This window comes from Polyodon spathula, chromosome 8 (genome assembly GCF_017654505.1).
Source record: "Polyodon spathula isolate WHYD16114869_AA chromosome 8, ASM1765450v1, whole genome shotgun sequence".
Classification (NCBI taxonomy): Eukaryota; Metazoa; Chordata; class Actinopteri; order Acipenseriformes; family Polyodontidae; genus Polyodon; species Polyodon spathula.
This window is the reverse complement of record NC_054541.1, coordinates 39,710,865-39,730,507: the sequence shown is the minus strand read 5'-3', so window position 1 is coordinate 39,730,507 and position 19,643 is coordinate 39,710,865. Positions and strand designations below refer to the sequence as shown.

Sequence of the window (19,643 nt, the reverse complement as noted above, 5' to 3'; positions counted from 1 at the left end):
AAGTATATCTTCAAAGCCCCCTGGTGTGTTAGGAGTTTGCTGTAGTCAAGAATTGCAAAGCCAAATTAATCTAATAAGTCATGCTGCATTAAGTGCTCATCAGGGTTTTTTTTTTTTTTATTTACTTTTTCACATTGCCTTTTTTGTAGGCATAACTAAACAGTGATTACATGAGGATACTCATGTTGATGTAGTGTAGATTAAAATCCTGAGTAGCTATTTATATCATATGCCTGCTTCACAATTTGACTGTTCATAATAATAATAAAAAGGTTAATGATACCGTTATATCATTGTGTGTTATTAAATGTTGTTATTATAAATGTCAAAACACATTAAAGGAGTGGTATCCACTAAAGTTTGCATGGTAATTTTACAGTTTTCCCCATGGTTATACTGTGCCTTTACCATAGGATATATTATGGGCTTGTGACCTATGCTTTACCATGCTTTTACTATGTTTTATTACACTTTGTTATACTTTTACTACGGTAAACTTTTATAAGTGATACAAGGCAGTCATTTCCTTATTTCTTATTCACTGGCTATCTTCATTGTGAACATGTTTTTTTGTTCTTTGCTTTTTTATTTTAACTCTGTATTGCCCTAGGTATGTTCCCATACCTATTTAATGGCTATTCTCTCAATGTCAAATATATTGGACACTGGGCAGCAAAGGATTAATATTTTAATGCACACTAACTCAGACATCACCCAGGTTTTCATTTTGTGGAGTTATTATCTTGCTCTTGAGCACTGCACTCTATCAGTCCTGTCAGAGAACACAGAAACAAAGGTATAAAAACATTTACAAACAAACACAATCTGTAGCTTTTATATTTAAAATCATCAACAAAGAAGCTTAAAAGGAAAACACACAAAAATAATGAATACATAATTGTGCTGACCGTGCGCTGTACACTGTTTCACCTTTAAACTTTTCTGAGGAAGGGAATGGTGGCAAAACAGGATTATCACAAGCGGCTGCTGGGGTTGTTTTGGGTTGCATTTTACTTGTTTCAGCGTATTTAAGTAGTAAGTGATTCATCATAGAAAGCTCTAGAATGCATATATGCCAGCAGAGCTACTCTGTCTCCCAGCGCAACTTCACGGAAATTACGTCGGAACCATCCATAGGCTATACTGTCCAGAAATCCCTGAAGAGGCATAGTGGATGCCTGCAACAGTAGAATAAAAAAATAAATTACTGATGAGTATTTGACATAAAGAAAATAGGCATTATTTTTTTTTACCTGGCAAGATCAGGATTTGCATATTCCTTAAATTCTATCAATTTAGTTCTGACTTCTCTATGATTATGGGTTCACCGTGTTAAAAAACAAACAAACAAACAAACAAAAAAAAAACACCTCTTACCTGTAAAACCTGTAAAATATAAAGGAAGTGCAGGCTTTGTGGGTTAACATCATGTAATAACAAGCCCAGTAAGACCAGTATAAAAGCTATTGGGGGGGGGAAAAAAAGAGTTGGTGCTTTAATCACAGCAAATGACACAGGAAATCTAACAATTAGTTCATGTTAAAATTTCAAGGAATGACACAAACCTGGTGTCCAGCAGATTAAAAATACAAGCAAGATGGATCGAAGAGTCACGTAAATGCTCTGGATATTTCTACTGCTAAACCCATCTCCTTCTAAATGTAAATACCCCTGCTGTCTCTGGCACCACTGCTTCACTTTACAGTACACAACCTGGAGGAGGGAACACAATGTGTAATGCAACTAAGTGTCTGCTATGTTACTGGCATGTTAAGCAAAATGTAAAATTAATGTTTAGCAAAAAATCTAAAATGTCAAATAATACAGCAATTACACTACATTTATTGGTGCAAAATAGATTATTCAATATACTACTACTACTACTAATAAAATATAATAATAATATAATAATAATAATAATAATAATAATAATAATAATAATAATAATAACAATAATTAGCAAAAACGTAACCACTACACCTACAGACCCAAACCTACAAGGAAAAAAGCATGTTGCCGTTATCATGTATGTTTCCAATAAAAAGTAATTTAGTTTAATCTACAGTACGTACCATTGATGAGTTATTTTTACAAAGAAATGTAAAATACATTCTAAACTCTGCTGTCCCAGTTCAATAGTTTTTTATGGTAATATTCCAGTGACCTAGCATTCCGTTATAAACACAATACATTCAAATAAATGACTTACTGTGCAGGAGGTCAACACCACCAGTACATACAAGAAGAACAGGATCTTCATTAGGTCTTTTTTCAATGTGTCTTGTGGCTGTAAAAACAGAAATGTTCTTATCAAGCTGCAGGACATTTTAAGTGCACACAGCAGGTTGCCCCGCAAAAAAAAAAAAAAAAAAAAAAAAAATTGAAAATACAGTATGGCTTCCTTTGTTTATACTCTATAACTTTCACAAGTTAGCTTGGTCCCACACAAATAGGCACACACACACACACATACAAAAAAAAAAAAACTCACCCCACAGACATCATTGTGAATAAGCACCAAAATACAACTGTAAAGAAAAATTACAGAATTATTTGTGGATTTATGGTTTCAGTATCCAATAATGATATTTATATAAACACATACATTTATTTCACAGTGGCCTATAAGCTAGTAAGGGTAAGGACTTCCACAGATTTGGAGTGTAGGAGTGAAAAATCACAGTTGACCTGAATGTGTTGTCTAGTCTTTTTTCATGTTACTTAGTAACCTGAGGTAAGAGAAGATAACGGTCTGAGCTAGTGTATCAGGTACATTGAAGACCTTGAAAGAAACAAACCATGACCTATGTGAGCAGCAGGATGTAAACCATCCATCAACCAATGGGAAGCATAGAATAAGGAGTCATATGATCAAATGAATTTGTGTTACCTCCACCACTTCCTTGCAGTAACGTTTGTAACACAGGACAGGCATGGTGAATTTATATAAGTAATTTGCAGTTTACCATGCTGATGTTATGCTTTTACCATTGCTATTACTATTGCTGACGCTGTTCAGGTTACTGTATTGCTGCTGACTCACAAAACACTGTTCTCAGTGTATTTATTCTTTAATTTATTTGCTAAACTCAATTTAAGATACACTGGAGGTACAGGAAACCAAGGAAACAGCCTTGAGTATATACGACATTAAGAGGGCAAGATTCTCTTTCATCAAGCAGAAAGAGGTCAATTAGAATAAGGAATACCGTATCTACATATTTTCCAGTGGATTGATTTGGAACAGAGATTGCATATAGTTTGCCGTAAAACATTCAAGGTCATTTACTAGGAATAGACCCCATATTGACCAATCAGGTTAAAGGAAATCTCTGATTTAATCTGCAGTAAAGGTTTGTAAGGGTGGCTCTCCCTCCCTCGTGTACTGTTGAATTGTAATACTATGGGCTAGATTGCCTCCTGCTTTTTTTAAAGGTGTTTACATTTTGTTGCATAAAGTGAGAGAAACTGTCAATGACATGATTTACTTGCTTGGTTCTAGTTTTGAAAAATGGACAGACGTTTTTCACCTTTCATAAACAAAGAAATACATTCCAGACAGTAGAAATGCAGAGTCTAATTAACCTGGAGCAATAGAAACATTTAGTAATATTCAGGTTGCCTGGGATGATTTCGGTTGCAGAATTCAGAATGGTGATCACTTTAACGAGAAAGCCCAGCGCTGGAAGAGACCTGTTAAAAGTACAAAAGTACAAACCCTGAAGTTTAAAACAAAATGTTAATCCAGGGAAGGCAATTAGTCTAGCAATTTCTAGAAAAAGTATAGACACACTCGCAATAGGTCTCCATTTATGGCAATTATATTCCTACTTTTGTAAAAGAGCATTATTAGAAAATCAGAAAGATCCAAAAATGTACTGCAGTCAGCACTCACATATCCAGCCCTATATAACATTGTGACTTCAGTGATGGTTAAACGAGTGTGACGCGTTATCAGATTATTTCATAATGGCCCGTTTCACCCTTGTACGTTTTTTCGGGGAACACATAAAAGATGCAATGTCAAAAATACATAGCTGAAAGGACTGTGTTTTAACGTAAGTAAGGCTTTCATATAGAAGTACTGTAGTTTGTTTTGTACTGTATGTTCAACAGAAGAAGTATTTTAATTCAGAACGGTATGATTCTGAAAATATCACTTGCCAAAAGAGACGACTGTGGAAACATGGACTGTGATACAGTATATACTTTTAAATCTGGTATGTATTGTAGCAGTATGTAAAACTCCCCATTAACGACCCAACAGCAGAATTAAATCAAAATGTTACCCGTGCATATAACTGCGTAAAACATAAAATGCAATGCAATTTAGCAAAAGATTAAAAAAAAAAAAAAAAAACACACCAGTTTCCAGAATTAAAACAGTATCCAATGTCATTATCCAAAATTGCAGAATATAGTGCTCGATAAGCCCTAATGCCACAGTTCACTTGCAAATGAAAATGCACAAAAGCAACTAAATATCACACATTAAAAAATAAATAAATGCGTCACTGTATCTAAAACTGTTTAATGATTCACTTTTACATTACCTTAGCTTGTTTCGTTTGATTTGTTTTTGCTGCATTTTCGTCATGTGAAATTGGAGGAAGCGCTGTGTAACCGCACAATAAAGACTGATTTGACATGCGAGAAATAAATGTAGACTTTGACGGATAAACAAGCACGTTGTAACATTGAAGAGATGGGATTTATATCAGAAAACTGGTGACGGAGTCAAATTGCATTGGACGGTTAAGTGCATTAATTTGTTACATAAATATAATGGGTATTGATTGTATTCTTAATACAAGGGCGGTAAAACGCGGGCATCTAGGCAAAGGATATACATACTATGTAGAACAACTTACCACGCAAGAAAATATAATAAATAAAGAGTCTTCTTTTTCCTTCTGCAATGATTTTCGTGCTGGATAAAGAAAGAAAAACATAACTGCCTATCTTATTGACTCACTGGTTGCACATTACAATCAAGCCTTCCAATGGTCTCAGGCTCATTTCTAACATGTTTTCCTTTAAAAGGATCAGTAAAAAGATAAACATGAGATATACACAACAATATCTAAGAAGTAATGTAGTTTTTTTTGTTTTTTTTTTAATAAGAGGTTCTGTTGTAAATTACTTGACAGCACTGGATTGATCCCACGTGCATCTTGCCAGCTACATTCCTATATAGTTGGGATTCTACATCTAGAAAAAAAAGGATCCTCAATAAAGCTTGACAAGAAATCGAGCATTTGGGACAGTACAACAGAATATACTTTTGCATAGCAATAATGAAAAAGCACAAGTGTAACGTGTGAGCAATAATAGTGTCTTGCCTCGGTGTCCTACCAGGCCACCTTACCTGTGAGTCTGGGTCGGATGCTTCCCTCCACCCTTGAACTGCTTGTTTGGCTTCATATGCATAAACCATTACTAGCAGGAATATGGTACAGTAAAAGGACTGTAGAAGAAAAATGTAGTTTTATAATACTGTCAAACCTACAGTGACATTAACTATAGACTCCGGCTCTTAGGGAAAAACAAAATGGATTCAGCTGAACTGCATTTGCTTCTAGACAAAACTGAATAGCAAGTTTTACTTCACAAGGCAGATTCTCTACACACATTTCACTGATGCAAAGACCAGCTGCTAGAGGACATGGGCTCAGACCATTCAATGGTGAATCCTGGAACCACTGGTCGCTAAACTAGCGCATGTAGCCACATGTAGCATTCGCAACTTCTGACTGCAGATCATTCCAGTAACCATTTCATCACTCGCCACCTGGGGGGGGGGGGGGGGGGGGGCTCTGTGTTTGTCATTGATACAATTCAATCTACTTTGGTAAATACAAAAAAAACCCAAAAAACAATCAGTTCTTTTAAAAATGTTAGCAATACCGTTTATCATGGAATACATATTTGGTAAACTGTAGAAGCAGTTATTGTTGCAAAATACTGTAGCAACAATATGCAGAGAGAACTGCAATATGAGCATTTGGGTTAATTTAGCAACAGTCGCTGTAATGTGATATTTGATCAGGGATCCAAAACACCCCATTCACCCAGCCCCCAAGCCCTGTTTATTGTGATCTACAACCCCCTTAACTTAACTATCCCATTGCGAATTCCAAAATGCACACATTTTCACCAGAAACACTCTGGCCCATTATAACAATGCAGTGCAAGGTCATTTACCTAAATATGTTCGGCTTCAATTCCACAGTCCATTGACACCTTTTTTCAGATGAGCAAAACATGTTTTCTCTTCTTACTTTTTATTCTGTACTCACCATTGCCAGTGCTGTTCCATATGGGCAAAACCTGCATAATGCAAGGAGTTTAGATGGAAGTATTTCAATTATACTTGTAGCAAGCAGTGCTGCAGCTGCTAAGAAGTCAGCCAAAGCCAGCTGGAACAGGGGTCGGGCCTGCAGAAATAAACCCCAGAGGTCACTCATCTTTATAGCTAACAATCTCTGTCTGCATCTAGTTAATATACAGTAACAAATGTATCTCGGTGGACAACACTGGGTAAAAAGAATGTTTCTACTTGTTCTCAGAGGATGACTTTACCTGTACCAGAGTTTTCACAAAGCAGAACAACACAACATGTGATCAGATGAGTATTGACTGGAAAGATTGTTCGGATTTTGACAATCATGGGGAAACATTGAAGTGGCCATCTGCTCTTTCCCTGGTTGGCATTTATTTTTTGGATACCTTGCGTCATTTGTTATGCGATAAGAATTAGCAATGGGATTACAGGAGAAGTGTATTTCTGTCTCGGTAATATGATGACTCTTCGATTTATTTCTTGAATTTGACACATTGTGACCAATGGAACGATGTTAATAGTATCAAGCTGGCATTGGCCCCCTCCCCCTCCAGACGTTCCACGCTTCGGGGACACATTTCCAAAATGTAGAAAAGTATAAAAACTCTAGAAACACCATGATGCATTCTGAGTGGCAAAAGTTGTTGTAAACAAGAATCAGATTGCTGTGTGATCCATTCCACATTTTACCATGAGCTTAGCCACAGAGTACAGACACAAACACAGGGGGGTCACGTGGCACAGCAATGACTGAAATATGATTGTTCTTTTACATACTATCATCTTCTACAGCTTTTTCACATTAACAGCCTACCTGTTCATCAAGATATCTCTTCTTGATCACAGAAACAACAATTACAGAACCACTTCCTATCAAGCTGTCAATGAAAACAAAAGGGATATATTGGCTTGTTAACATGGATTACAGGGAGAAATAAACAGATGAATTACTTTACACTTGAAGGCATTATCAGGAAATTAACTGGGAATGGTTTAGGACATAGTTGTTTTGCTGTTACAATTGTATTTAAGACTGTGGAAGGGTGGTGGGTAATTCACTGACCAGGAGACAGACAGGTGTACTTGAAAACACCACACAGATGCCCAGTTTTATTTTTAAGGGTGTCTTCTTTCTTTTTAGCCCGCACTGGGTGCTGTTGGTCCGTGGTGTGCTTACCAAATATGGTAAACAGAACCACGGGAATACCAAATGATGGTAAGACAGTTCAGGGTGCAAGTGCACTCGCAGGTGCTTCAAACAATAATTCAAAAATAGAAGGCAAAAAGAAAAAGGGAAAATAAAACGGTATCAAAACTATAAAGAAAAGGTGCTATAAAACTATAAAGAAAAGGTGCGATATCCCGGTCGCCGCTGCCCGTGAGACCCGGATCACCGTCCTACGCTGCCGGCTAACTAGCCTGCTCAGCTATAATATTCAGGGGTCTGCCCAAGGGTTCCCCACCCTCACTGTCTCGCTCTGAAACTCCGTTTCGTTCTCTCCGACTGGTTCTCGATCGTGGACCAGTGCTTCCGCACTCTTGGCTCATTTAAAAGGGCAGACCTTAGGAAACAACAGAGCGTTAACTTATAGGGCTAACAATCTCCCCAAGACCCGCCTCTCAGCCATTTAGAGAGGGGGAAAGTCCACACACCCACTTTCCCACCTCCCCGTGTCACTGCTATGACTCACAGGAGGTTGTTGGACGACTGCTGCCCTCTTCCTGCAGCACTGTGAACATGCCACCAGAGTCAGCACAGAACCCCCTGCTACAAAGACCTTCAAACTATTACATGGTCCATGCATATTTAAAAATCCATAAACATTTCTTTCTGCACTTTAAAAATAATATTATATAAAAAAAGAAAAGGTGGGTTAGTTTCCTCCTACTTAAAGTCATTCAAATCCTGATTTGTAAATATTTAAAGGGGAACTCACCATATGCATACATTTATTTTATGACTGCCAATGGCTTAAGATAGAGAGATATGGGTCTGTAATGGGGTAGATCTGTGCTGACTCTTCTGTTGTGCTCATAGTGCTGCAGGAAGAGAGCAGCAACCTTAAAATATCCACCTGTCAGTCATGGCAGTGACACAGAGAGGTGGGAGAGAGGGTGTGTGGGCTTTCCCTCTCTCTGAGTGGCTGAGAGGGAGCGAGTATAGGATGGGTACCCGGGCCATGCGGATAGCGATGGTTGGGGTAATGCTGCTTAGGCAGCACCTTTTCATTGTAGTTATTTTCTCTTTTTGATTTCATCTTTTGTTATTATTATTTCAAAGCATCTGTGAACGCTCCAGCGGGCCTGTTTACCTGTGGGTATACCTGTGGACCTGCCTACCATCGCTGGTATTCAAGCCATGGACAACAGTGCTCTCTACCTACTAAAATAAATCACTGAAAACAAAAGAAATAAATAAAACTGGGCACCTGTGCAGTGTTTACAAATATACTTTTCTGTCTCCCGTGTCAGTGAATACCCACACCCTGCCACAGGGTCAAATACATTATTACTAGTCACATAACATGACTCATTTAAAATATGTGGAATAACTTCTTATTTTTCCAAGACACGTGTAAAAATGGAAGTGTGACAGGCAGACAGGCGGATGTACAGACAGCTTGATCCCAACAGCAGGTTTCCAGATATGGGAAAATGTAATGCTTAACACATGATGTATAGACAGACGTACAGACGACTGCCTCCACTAAACTCGTTGCCAGGCATTCATCCCCTGTGGGGCGCAAAAAAGCTCTACATCTTAAGATTTTAAAACCTGTTTTATTATTACTGGTCCCAAGTTTATTCTGTTTAAGATCTTTTGATTTTTGGTTTGCATTTTATACTGCAATTTGTAGTTGCAGATATTTCATAGATAATGGTATAGAATATATGCAAAGTTGATGCTGCTTCTCAGTTACCTCACTGCATGCACTTCTTAAAGTGCAGTTGTATAGCTGCAATCACACTATGTAACCTACAGCAAAGGTACCCAGATGCCACAGTTTACTCACAATGGTGTGTTTGAAATATTTGCACATTTTAAATTAACCAAGTCAAGAACTAAAAGATTTTCAGCACAAAAAAATATCACCTGGTAATAATATGAATAAATTAGTACATAACTATAGTACATAATACAAAGTCTTCAGTTTAAACATTTCCTTAATTCCCTAGGACAACGCTGATATGCGCTATAAATCTGTTGAATAGATCTTCAAGAAATGGCATCATATAGAGATTTCTCCATATGCTAATACCTAATTGCAGTGTCGGCATTAATGGTCACCCCATTGATCTAAAGATAACTGAAAGGGGTGTTATAATTATTAAAATCTGCTCTATAAGTCCCTGTTACATGCTGTTCTCTGAAGAATAATCAAGGTTCAGAACAGTGGCTTACCTTAGCAATAAAGAGGATATGTAGACAATCGCCAAGGTGTGTATCTGAAAGTTAAAGAATATGTATTTCTGGGATTTCGTACAGCCTCGTTTGACCCAAATGTGAAAAATATGCATACGGGATATGCAGTTTATGCTCCAGGTCTAAAAGCAGGTGTGAAGGAATTGTAAGTAATAAATCAGGAGTTAATTTCCTATTTATGTACTGTATCAGACATGGCTTATCAGGGTACATAACCAAAACCTAGTAATTGCTGCTTTTGTTATAAACTCCTGAACCTGAGAGAAAAAGATGGCCGGTTATAAAAACATTAACATTCAAATATTTTTTGTAAAACACTAACATAGATTTGCAATTCTTGTCTGTCAAGAGCATTACAGTATAAAAAAATAAATAAATCCTGGATTGCATACCAAACTAAATAAACCATGCAGTAATATTTATTCCAATCGAATTAATCACTATTAAATACCTGTGAATCAAATCAAATGATTCTTGTTTTGTCTCTTTAAAATCTTAAAACTAGGACTGTACCACATACTTCCTTAATTGCATAGAATCACAGTAAAGTGGTTTTACCTTTTTATCTGATAATACTGTCCTATTATCAAAGGAAACATCTAAATGCTGGTAAGGCATGGCAAAACAAAATCAAACAACAGCACAACTGAACAGGTAATCCTCAGTATTCCCACGCAGTCATGGAGAGAGCCAGTAAAGGTTTAAATGTTCGTTCTCTTCTGTTTTTATTTTTTTTACCCCGCCTCCTTGGACAGATGCCAGCACTGAACAACCACATCACATGCAACTGCTCCTATCTGATAATAAATAAGTGAAAGGAGTCAAGGTTGAAATGGTCATATAATCAACGATTTGAATGCCCGCCTCTCAGCCAAGTACCTGGATACATTAGGGGGGAATACATTTACAAAGGGAATTGAAGTACAGTATGAGGATTGACTGAACCTTTTAATAAATAATGTAGGCTACTGCATCTTCTAATAACAAATAGCCTTTCTTAATGTTATCAACATGACACACAGGTACGGCTTTAGTACATATTGTTACTTAGGTATATCTTAACCCTGCATTCTGTTGATCCAATATTGGATTTTTTATCATTTTGCTCTGCATCAGAATACACTTTATCTGTGCCAGAGGACTCCTACTTGCCAGGCTCTTTTTGTGTATTTCCTCATGCCAAAGAAAATCACTTGACCTGTTGACCTTACCAGACATGCAAGCCCCATAGTAATAGGAGGGCGGGGTCAGCAGAGGTGAAAGGCATCATCACATCATGTGATTCCAGGTGTATTCAAGGGGCCAGCAGAGGTAAAAGGCACCACCACATCATGTGATTCCAGGTGTATTCAGAGGGAGTTGGTTCTTGTTTTGATGAATGATTTTTGATATATCAAAACAGACTTTTGTGAATAAGAATAAGTAAGATGTGCATGGCTGTTTAAAATAAGGAGGTCCAGTAACGCAACCCAACACAGTTATGTAACCGTTTGTTTTATACTGTGGATATGGTACACTGAAATGGTTTCAGTTCTAAAAGCATAAAACCATGAGTGGAACCTGTGATCCCGAAGTGGTAATATGCATAAATACCATAAGAAATGACATAAGCGAGACTATGTTAAAACATAACTAATTTTATGACATTCAAGACATAATCAGAGCAAGTGATCTCTGATAATGTAACAAAGTTTAGTCATATGTAATGCTGTCATCTATATTGCATTGTTTGTCATTTTCACACGCATGAAAAGGTTTTCCTGTTTTACCCCTTCTGTCGTCCTAGAACTGCACTCTTCTAATGTCCCAGCTAGAGAACACCCAGTCGGTTTGATGTCACGTGCATCACATTCTTGTGAATCCATTGCTTGTCTGTCGAGCTACAGTAAAACTACTCTGCCGTTGCCAGTTCCCAATTGTGCTTGTCAGGCGAAACAGTTAATACATTACAAAGCCAGCTCAACAACTACCCACAATGTATGGTGAAGTGGCCATCAAAGGGACCTTGGCATTGCAATTCATTTCTATAATAATAATAATCTATTTTATAAAGCGCCTTTCATGACAAGTCATCACAAAGCGCTGTACATAAGAACACAAATAGAAATAGACAATAAGAAAAATATCAAACATTAAATCTAAAAAATAATCAGAAAGGTTAAAAACCTAGTGGAGAAGTGGCAGCCAAAACACGCCAGCGTCCTCTCCTTTATTGCTATACTGTTTGCACAGACCTTTACATTACATCTCCTATTAACTTTTTCTGCAAGTGTTCTCCTCAGAAGGACCTGTCACATTACCTCTTTCAATCTTTTTTTTATAAGCAAGCAGATTCACTTATTGAGGACTACCCAAAGGCATAATGTGTGAACTAAAAAAATAAAATTAAAAAAAAACTACTGAAAAATAATCTTTCCAAACACAACCTGGTAAGTTTTTGATTTATATTGTGCCAGTTAATTTTCAGGATTTCAGGACAAGCTACAATGCTACAAGTTAATGATTGTACACATGGCAACTTTAGAAAGTAAAATCACAGTATCACAGAGTATTTTATAATAACAGTTATTCCATCTGTGACAGATAATTATAAAACAGAGAATTGCTTGACTAATTTAATTTTCAAGACACAAGCAGCAGACAAGTATTTTAATAAGATCTTCCTTTTGGATCTGGAAGTTGTGCTGCTAATGAAGTATGTCAAGTTAATATTGTAAATAATGTTTCCAAGACATTATCCCATTGTTTATTTTATACATGGTCTGGCCACTAAGAAAACATCTTTCTCACTCCCTGCATTTAATTAACAACCTAACATGTCATAATCCTCTGCAGTCATCGCCTCCTACGTCCCAACTTCCATCTGTATGTAGACCAGACTCTTCTTTTTGGCCATGTGCCATTAATAAAAGTTAACCTATTTAAACAGCCTTTACATTCATCTACAATACGGCAAACAAATTAAATGTAATTCAATATCTGATTTCTTTACTATTTTTGTCAGTTCCCAGTTGGATTTCATAACTAGTTATATATGTGTTAACTGACAACTTTTCAGCTCACATAAAACAGATACAGGGAAGGTTAAGAAGCTGCTCCCTACCCAAACAGTCTGAGTGTGATGTTCCATTACCTTGTGGTCTACAGGCTCACAGTTGTATTTTAAATATTTCCAATTGAATCCCAGAATCTGAGTAATACATTACATTATTCTGTCTTGTTATTGAAAATACCACATTATAGTTCAACTTAATTGTATAATAAAGAGTCAGTGACACCACATAAAACAATTTTTGTCATATATGTTGGGATTCTAATGTTAATCATTTCTGCAGCTAGAGCTGGACAAACTGATTATTCAATTATTTCGAATTGAGCTCTCCACAGGCCAGGGTCCTTGGTGTTGACTGCGGTAATTTACCATTCAAAATTAAACAACTGAAGAAAAGCAACAGTCATCACAAATCCAGGCTGTTGCTTCTTCACTTGTTTTACTTTGAATGGCAAATTAACTCAGTCAACACAAATAAATCTCAGCACCTTATTTCTGTGGACATCTTAACCTAACAAATCAAATAATCTGTTCGTGCAGCACTATTTATTCACTTTATGTGTTAGGCTGTGCTATCGATTTGATGATGATGATAATGACAATGCATAATTATGACCAATAAATATTCAAGGCAACTCTTTAGTGCCACTCCAGAAATTACTTTCTGTTAATCAGAATAACCTTTGAAACTAGAATGAATACTTACAATGCTGTACACTTCATTATTTTAACATTTTCAGTGCCCAAGACTCAATTTTTTAAAATCTGCATCTGGCAGATGTTTTTATTGTTTAGAAACAGTATTCACAGAATGTGTTGCAGTCTCAATTTGCATTAAAAGTGTTTAAAAAGGGGAGCTAGGAATGTATACCCACAATTCAAAATGTTCTTTAATCATATTTCAGCAGCAAATCCAAATGAACAATTCTAAAATAGAAATCCCAACTACTGTTTTATCTATCAAATAATAAAAAAAAAAACATTAATAGAAAGTTTTAAGTATACTAACAAAAGCACAAATCAAAGCAAGGAAACGCTGTGTCTAAAGACAGACTAGAATTCAGAATAGTTATATACATTTATCTACAGAAATACACAGGTACATGGTTAATTACCACATAATATAATAAATACTTGTTTGCCAAACAAACGTACCATTTCAGTTTTCTCAAAATTAGAAATGTCTGATAACTGTAATGGCTAATATTACAAATGATTAGACCTACATAAAGCAACAAGGAAAGGTATTTTATCCTGTGTATAACAACAATATTGAGTGTTTCCTATAATCATTTTAAATTCTTAAAGACCCAAGGTTTCCACTTGTTCCTTAATATACAACCCAATAACTTTAAAACAGGGTTCCACATTTACTTTACAACAGTGGCTCCCAACTCCACCCTGGGACCTGTCCACTACTGTTTCTGTTTCAAAATCTCTGCTTACATAAACCAGTGCCATTTGTGCATGCTGCAAAAACATTGAACTGAAGCTCCAAAACATTGCTGTCACTTTGAAACTTACAATAATGTTCTGAAGTAAATACGTTTTTGGCGATGCCACAGCTACATTTATTAATGGCTATGGTGGGGCCTTATTCTCTTTGTGAGCATATTTAAAATGAATTCAAGCAGACAGTAAAGTGAAACTAAAACCTCTATCAACTGATTTAAGCAGAGGAAGATAAATAACATCATCACTGAAATAATTAAAATATTAACCTTGCAGAGATTGGTCATATTTCTACAGATACAAAGCACAAATGTTTAAATGTTTAACTGTTATAACCTAGGCTGCTTTTAGATTTATTGAATAGACTCCATTGTCTGTTAAGAACTATCACTTCTGTTTTACAATGAATGTCAATTTTTGTCATATATGTTGGGATTCTAATGTTAATCATTTCTGCAGCTAGAGCTGGACAAACTGATTATTCAATTATTTCGAATTGAGCTCTCCACAGGCCAGGGTCCTTGGTGTTGACTGCGGTAATTTACCATTCAAAATTAAACAACTGAAGAAAAGCAACAGTCATCACAAATCCAGGCTGTTGCTTCTTCACTTGTTTTACTTTGAATGGCAAATTAACTCAGTCAACACAAATAAATCTCAGCACCTTATTTCTGTGGACATCTTAACCTAACAAATCAAATAATCTGTTCGTGCAGCACTATTTATTCACTTTATGTGTTAGGCTGTGCTATCTATTTGATGATGATGATAATGACAATGCATAATTATGACCAATAAATATTCAAGGCAACTCTTTAGTGCCACTCCAGAAATTACTTTCTGTTAATCAGAATAACCTTTGAAACTAGAATGAATACTTACAATGCTGTACACTTCATTATTTTAACATTTTCAGTGCCCAAGACTCAATTTTTTAAAATCTGCATGTTTAAATGTTTAACTGTTATAACCTAGGCTGCTTTTAGATTTATTGAATAGACTCCATTGTCTGTTAAGAACTATCACTTCTGTTTTACAATGAATGTCATTTCTGACTGTGTCTGAGTTACAGTGAGAGAGCAGTGTGTGTGTGTATATATAAAACTTTGAGCTGTTTTATCTTGCTCCAGAACTCCACCAGCTGCTAGCCTGATATTTCAACACGGCCTGTTTTTCCTGGGGACTGAAGTGTAAAATAGTCAGAATGGCAGTTAGTGTCTGCTGGCGCCCAAGGGTGTCCTGCAGAGTCAAGAACCTGTAGATAATGTTCTTCAGGTACTCAAGATTAGCACCTTCCCGGCTCTGGTCTCTAGTACTCTTTTGAATATGATCTTTAAGCACTCTGATCTCCTCATTGTGCCGTTCTTCGTTAGTAAGGAGTGTATCTTGAAGCTTATGCACATCTCCTTCAAGTCTGTGTTTCAGTTTCCGCAAAGCATTGACCTCCACCTGCTTCCGAGCTAATTGCTCAGCATACAGAAGGAGATTAGGCTCGTTAGGCCCTGCCAGCTTCAGAGCCTGGGCAATGATGTCTTGAGTCTCATCTGGACAGTCACTGCTGCCACTATTTCCTTCCCTCTCCACTGCTGCATTGTTCTCGCTGTAGTTTTTATGCCCAGTCAAGCTGTAACCAAAAGACATGGACCTCAACCTCTCTAGTTCTTGGTCCTTTTCTGTCAACAGGGCAAGGGTCCGGTCTCTTTGCTTATGCAGCTCCTCCTCCAGTTTAAGTGCCCTTTCACGGTACTCTGTTTCTAACTTTTCCAGCTTTTGCTTTTGACCTTGCTGTAGGTTTATGGTGTGCTGTTGCCTTACTTCAAGCTCCTGTTTGTGCTTGCTTTCCATTTCATCACAGGACAGACGAAGGGAAATGTACTTTTCTTTGAGCTCAGACAGCTGACCACGCGCTTCTTCCAACTCTTTGGCCATGCTGCCATCTTTAGCATTTTTGTTTTTGAGCACCACCTGAGCCCTCATCTTGTATCGCTCAAACTCTTCCTTCAGCTGCTTCAGCTCCTGCTGGTAATAAGCAACAGAAGCCTTTTCCCCATCTGATGGTTCACTGTTTACCACAAGCTCCACCTCACAGAGTTTCTCAATATCAGTAGAGTGCTGGGATTTCTGTGCTGCCAATAGCAGCAGTTTTTTCAGCTTTTCCAGTTTGTCTTTCAACACGTTCACATTCAAATTGGCTTCATCAATAGTAAGATCTACAGAAGTCCTGGTGGTCGCAGTTATAGCCAAACTCTTGTTTTCCATGTCAAGCTGCAATATGCGGTCTCTGAGCATCTGAATAGTTAGTTGGTCCTTTTGTTTGGCTTTCTCATACGTGCCCAAAAGCTCAGAAAGCTCGGAAATTCTGTCCTCCAGGCTGGCGACACGTCCCTCTTCCATTTGGGAATGTTCTTGAAGCTGTTCCTGAGCTTGTGCTACCTGTGATCAAGGAGATCGGAAATATTAGGCAATAAATAAAAAATGTTAGACATAAATCGAGAGAGAGAGAGACAATTTGATCAACAATCCAATGGTTCAAATCACCAGGAAATAAAGATAAAGGAAGCTTCAAAATAACCCATGAGGTGTAAAATACATGTTCAATTCTTTCTATGTTGGACCGAGAGTTCATGTCATGCTAGAATTCAACTTAACATGTGCTGCATATGCTGTGACATCCTTTAGGTGACCCAAAGTTGGTTTTTCACAGATAAGAAAATACAAGTAAACAACAGCAGGAGGTAGTAAAGTTAATTACCCCAGGGAACAGACTTAATCTAAAAACTTAATTTACTACACTTAACCTTACCCTTCAGGCCAAATGAAAAATGGGACGTGTACAATTTGGATCAAATAATTGCAACTTTAAGTTATATTTTCATAATTCATTAATCAGAACCTGAATTACAGTAGCAGTAATATTGGACTCCCTATTGTAACCCTAGTGTTTTACTGGGTACAATAAAAAAAAAATATATATTTCCTAGATCAAGTTTATTGTGTAAAGGAAACAAAACAGGAGTAAAATACCTTTTTCATCTCCTGTTGCAGTTGCCCCTGAAAATGTGCCTTTAACTCTGCTATTTGCTGCTGCAGTTCCTCAACACGTGGATCAGGCTTGCACTTCTCTTCCTCCGCAGCCTGCAGACTTTTCTTCATCCCATCCATCTTCTTGGAAAGCTGCTTCATTTGGGACTCACAGTCCACCACTCGATCAGCTGCCAACATTTTCTCCACCAATGCTTCCTTCATCTCTTCCAGTCTCAGCTCTGCATCTTGTCTCAAGTCCCGTTCTTCCTGCAGCAGGTTTTGCAATTCCCGCAGCATCAGGGCATGGTCACCTTGCTCTTGCGCCCGCTCATGCTGCTGGGTTATAACACGGGCTTTGGTCTCTGCCAGCTGCTCTTGCAAACCTTTGATATCTGCTTCATGTTTCCTCTTTTCTTCTTCCAGCTTTTTAGTGAGATCATCAAAGTCTTGCTTCATCATTTTCTTATCCGCTTGGAAGGAAGCCTCCATCCTAGACTTCTCTTGGGTCACTGTCGCCAAAGAGTTAGTCAAGGTCGAAAGCTGAGTCTTCAACTGGAAGACCCTCCTGTCTGCTTCTCCTGCAGGCTGCTGCTCGCCACTGCTAGAGCTGACGCCACTTTCAGATCCATTGTTCTCCTCAGACTTTTGGGAAGATGGCCCAGCAGTCAATTGGTCAGCCAGACCCCCTTCGTCTTCGTTCAGTTCCCCCTTGGTGCTGCTGCTGGCCACACTGGTGGCAGTGTCTGCACTGGCAGCAGTGTCAACGCTGTCTTCGCTGTACACAGAACATTTGTCATCTCCATGGTCGGAAGAGCACCGACCACTGTCTGTGCCCCCAGAAGGTTGTTCACTTTGTAAGTTCAAGTCTGCTTCCTGGGACTGAGTGAGAACTTTAAGACTTGCTTCTAAAGCCTCTTTTTCCTTCAGAAGGCTTTTGTAAGCCCTCACCACATCTTTGAAACGGGTTTGGTACTGGGTCAGTTGCTTTTTCTGACTTTCTATAGTTTCCAACAGTTCCTTCTTGTTTGGTCCACCACCAAAGTTCATACCAAACTTTTCCATAGTTTTCTATTTCAGCTAAGTGTCATCTCTTACCTGGATCAATCCGCTCTGAAACAACCAGAAAGAAAGAAATGTCATTGTTACCACTCGTCAGCATGGTATACAAAATCGCTATTTAGCTGATAATTGACATATCAGTAAACCATTTTGGTAAAGTCATATTATTATATTATATATATATATATATATATATATAATATATATAATACACACTCACACACTTGAAACCATTTATGTTTATATTAAATGTCACGTAAGTCACACTTCCGCGTTTGAAATTATAAAACCATTACAAAACAACAAAAAAATCCCGTTTAAAAGCGGTCCTTTCAAACATCTATATCTTGCAAATAACATGTAAACAATGTTGGTGCCATATGCAATACAAAAACGGTGTAAGCAGCTTCCGGCTGACATTAAAAACCGGGTTTGTAAATGTTATTTTTCTTTATGTCGGAAAAGCGTGTATAGCAGTTTCTGTTACATCACTACCCCAGATGCTGCAAGAACATTAAAAAAGAACAAACAACCGACATCGCCAGCTGTTCCGTCTGCTGTAGGCCTTTCGTCTCTAGTAAGTCCACTGATCTCTAACTAGGTCGAACCAAATAAATAAGAATGTTATTTCAAAACGATAACAACCACATGCATTGCTTGGACTCAGTAAATAAAAAAGCAAAATAACACTATAACCCTATACAGTATCGCGTCAACATACTAGACTGAAGGAATTAAATGTGAATGCAATAGTGCAGCTTGAACGTCATTATGTATTTCGAAAAATACTAAATTGCATTTAAAATGATTCTTCAACCTAGATAAATAATTATCTTATTTATACTTACAGTATTCAGGCCTTAGACAACTGGTTAGGTATTTTTCTGCGCAAATAAAACACGTATATTAAAATACTAGCACTGTTTTCCGCCACTTCGATTTAACTACATCAATTTCATAATATGAATATTTTAAAGCCCTGTTGCTGGGCACAGCTTACGTGTCCCATGAACCTGCACTTCCTGGTGGAAGAATGTAACGCAGAAAAATCAATAAAGTTACCGTTGTTGTTATTTAAAAAGGTTTATACGGCCAAGAAATTGAAAAATGCGTGACCTAATTAGACGCCATGTTGAGAAGGTCTAAATTTCTGACAAATGTTAGCCTGTTTTTGACATTTATAAATAAACTGTGTATTAAAATCAGACGCAAGATGTTTACTAGAAAGTAGGTTTAAATTACATCCATTTACACACATGCCTTATTTATTGATCTTTTGAAAGATAAAC

General features: G+C 37.3%; 2 protein-coding genes across 2 annotated transcripts; both read right to left on the bottom strand.

Moving 5' to 3' along the window:
* Positions 1 to 908: 908 nt before the first annotated feature.
* Positions 909 to 6,431, bottom strand: LOC121319133. The gene is made up of 9 exons (XM_041256315.1): positions 6,300 to 6,431; positions 5,369 to 5,467; positions 4,872 to 4,930; positions 3,586 to 3,693; positions 2,492 to 2,528; positions 2,186 to 2,287; positions 1,566 to 1,743; positions 1,378 to 1,463; positions 909 to 1,178 (listed from the first exon to the last, which is right to left on the bottom strand). Exons 1-9 carry the CDS (start codon positions 6,300 to 6,302, stop codon positions 1,029 to 1,031), a joined length of 822 nt encoding a protein of 273 aa, XP_041112249.1. The 5' UTR covers positions 6,303 to 6,431; the 3' UTR covers positions 909 to 1,028.
* A 7,260-nt stretch (positions 6,432 to 13,691) lies between these two features.
* LOC121319938 (GRIP and coiled-coil domain-containing protein 1-like) lies at positions 13,692 to 19,411 on the bottom strand. Its single transcript, XM_041257919.1, has 3 exons — positions 19,203 to 19,411; positions 17,296 to 18,405; positions 13,692 to 16,704 (listed from the first exon to the last, which is right to left on the bottom strand). Exons 2-3 carry the CDS (start codon positions 18,355 to 18,357, stop codon positions 15,388 to 15,390), a joined length of 2,379 nt encoding a protein of 792 aa, XP_041113853.1. The 5' UTR covers positions 18,358 to 18,405; positions 19,203 to 19,411; the 3' UTR covers positions 13,692 to 15,387.
* Between the last annotated feature and the right edge of the window lie 232 nt (positions 19,412 to 19,643).

What these genes read in the sequence shown, in the direction of transcription:
- LOC121319133 (XM_041256315.1), bottom strand. An exon ending in AAATGTTTCTATTGCTCCAG is followed by an intron (nt 2,529 to 3,585) that starts GTTAATTAGACT and finishes TTTTCTTTACAG; the next exon opens with TTGTATTTTGGTGCTTATTC. An exon ending in ATATTTTACAGGTTTTACAG is followed by an intron (nt 1,179 to 1,377) that starts GTAAGAGGTGTT and finishes CTACTGTTGCAG; the next exon opens with GCATCCACTATGCCTCTTCA.
- LOC121319938 (XM_041257919.1), bottom strand. Translation starts at nt 18,357, where the DNA reads ATGGAAAAGTTTGGTATGAACTTTGGTGGTGGACCAAACAAGAAGGAA. An exon ending in TGCAACAGGAGATGAAAAAG is followed by an intron (nt 16,705 to 17,295) that starts GTATTTTACTCC and finishes CCTTGATCACAG; the next exon opens with GTAGCACAAGCTCAGGAACA.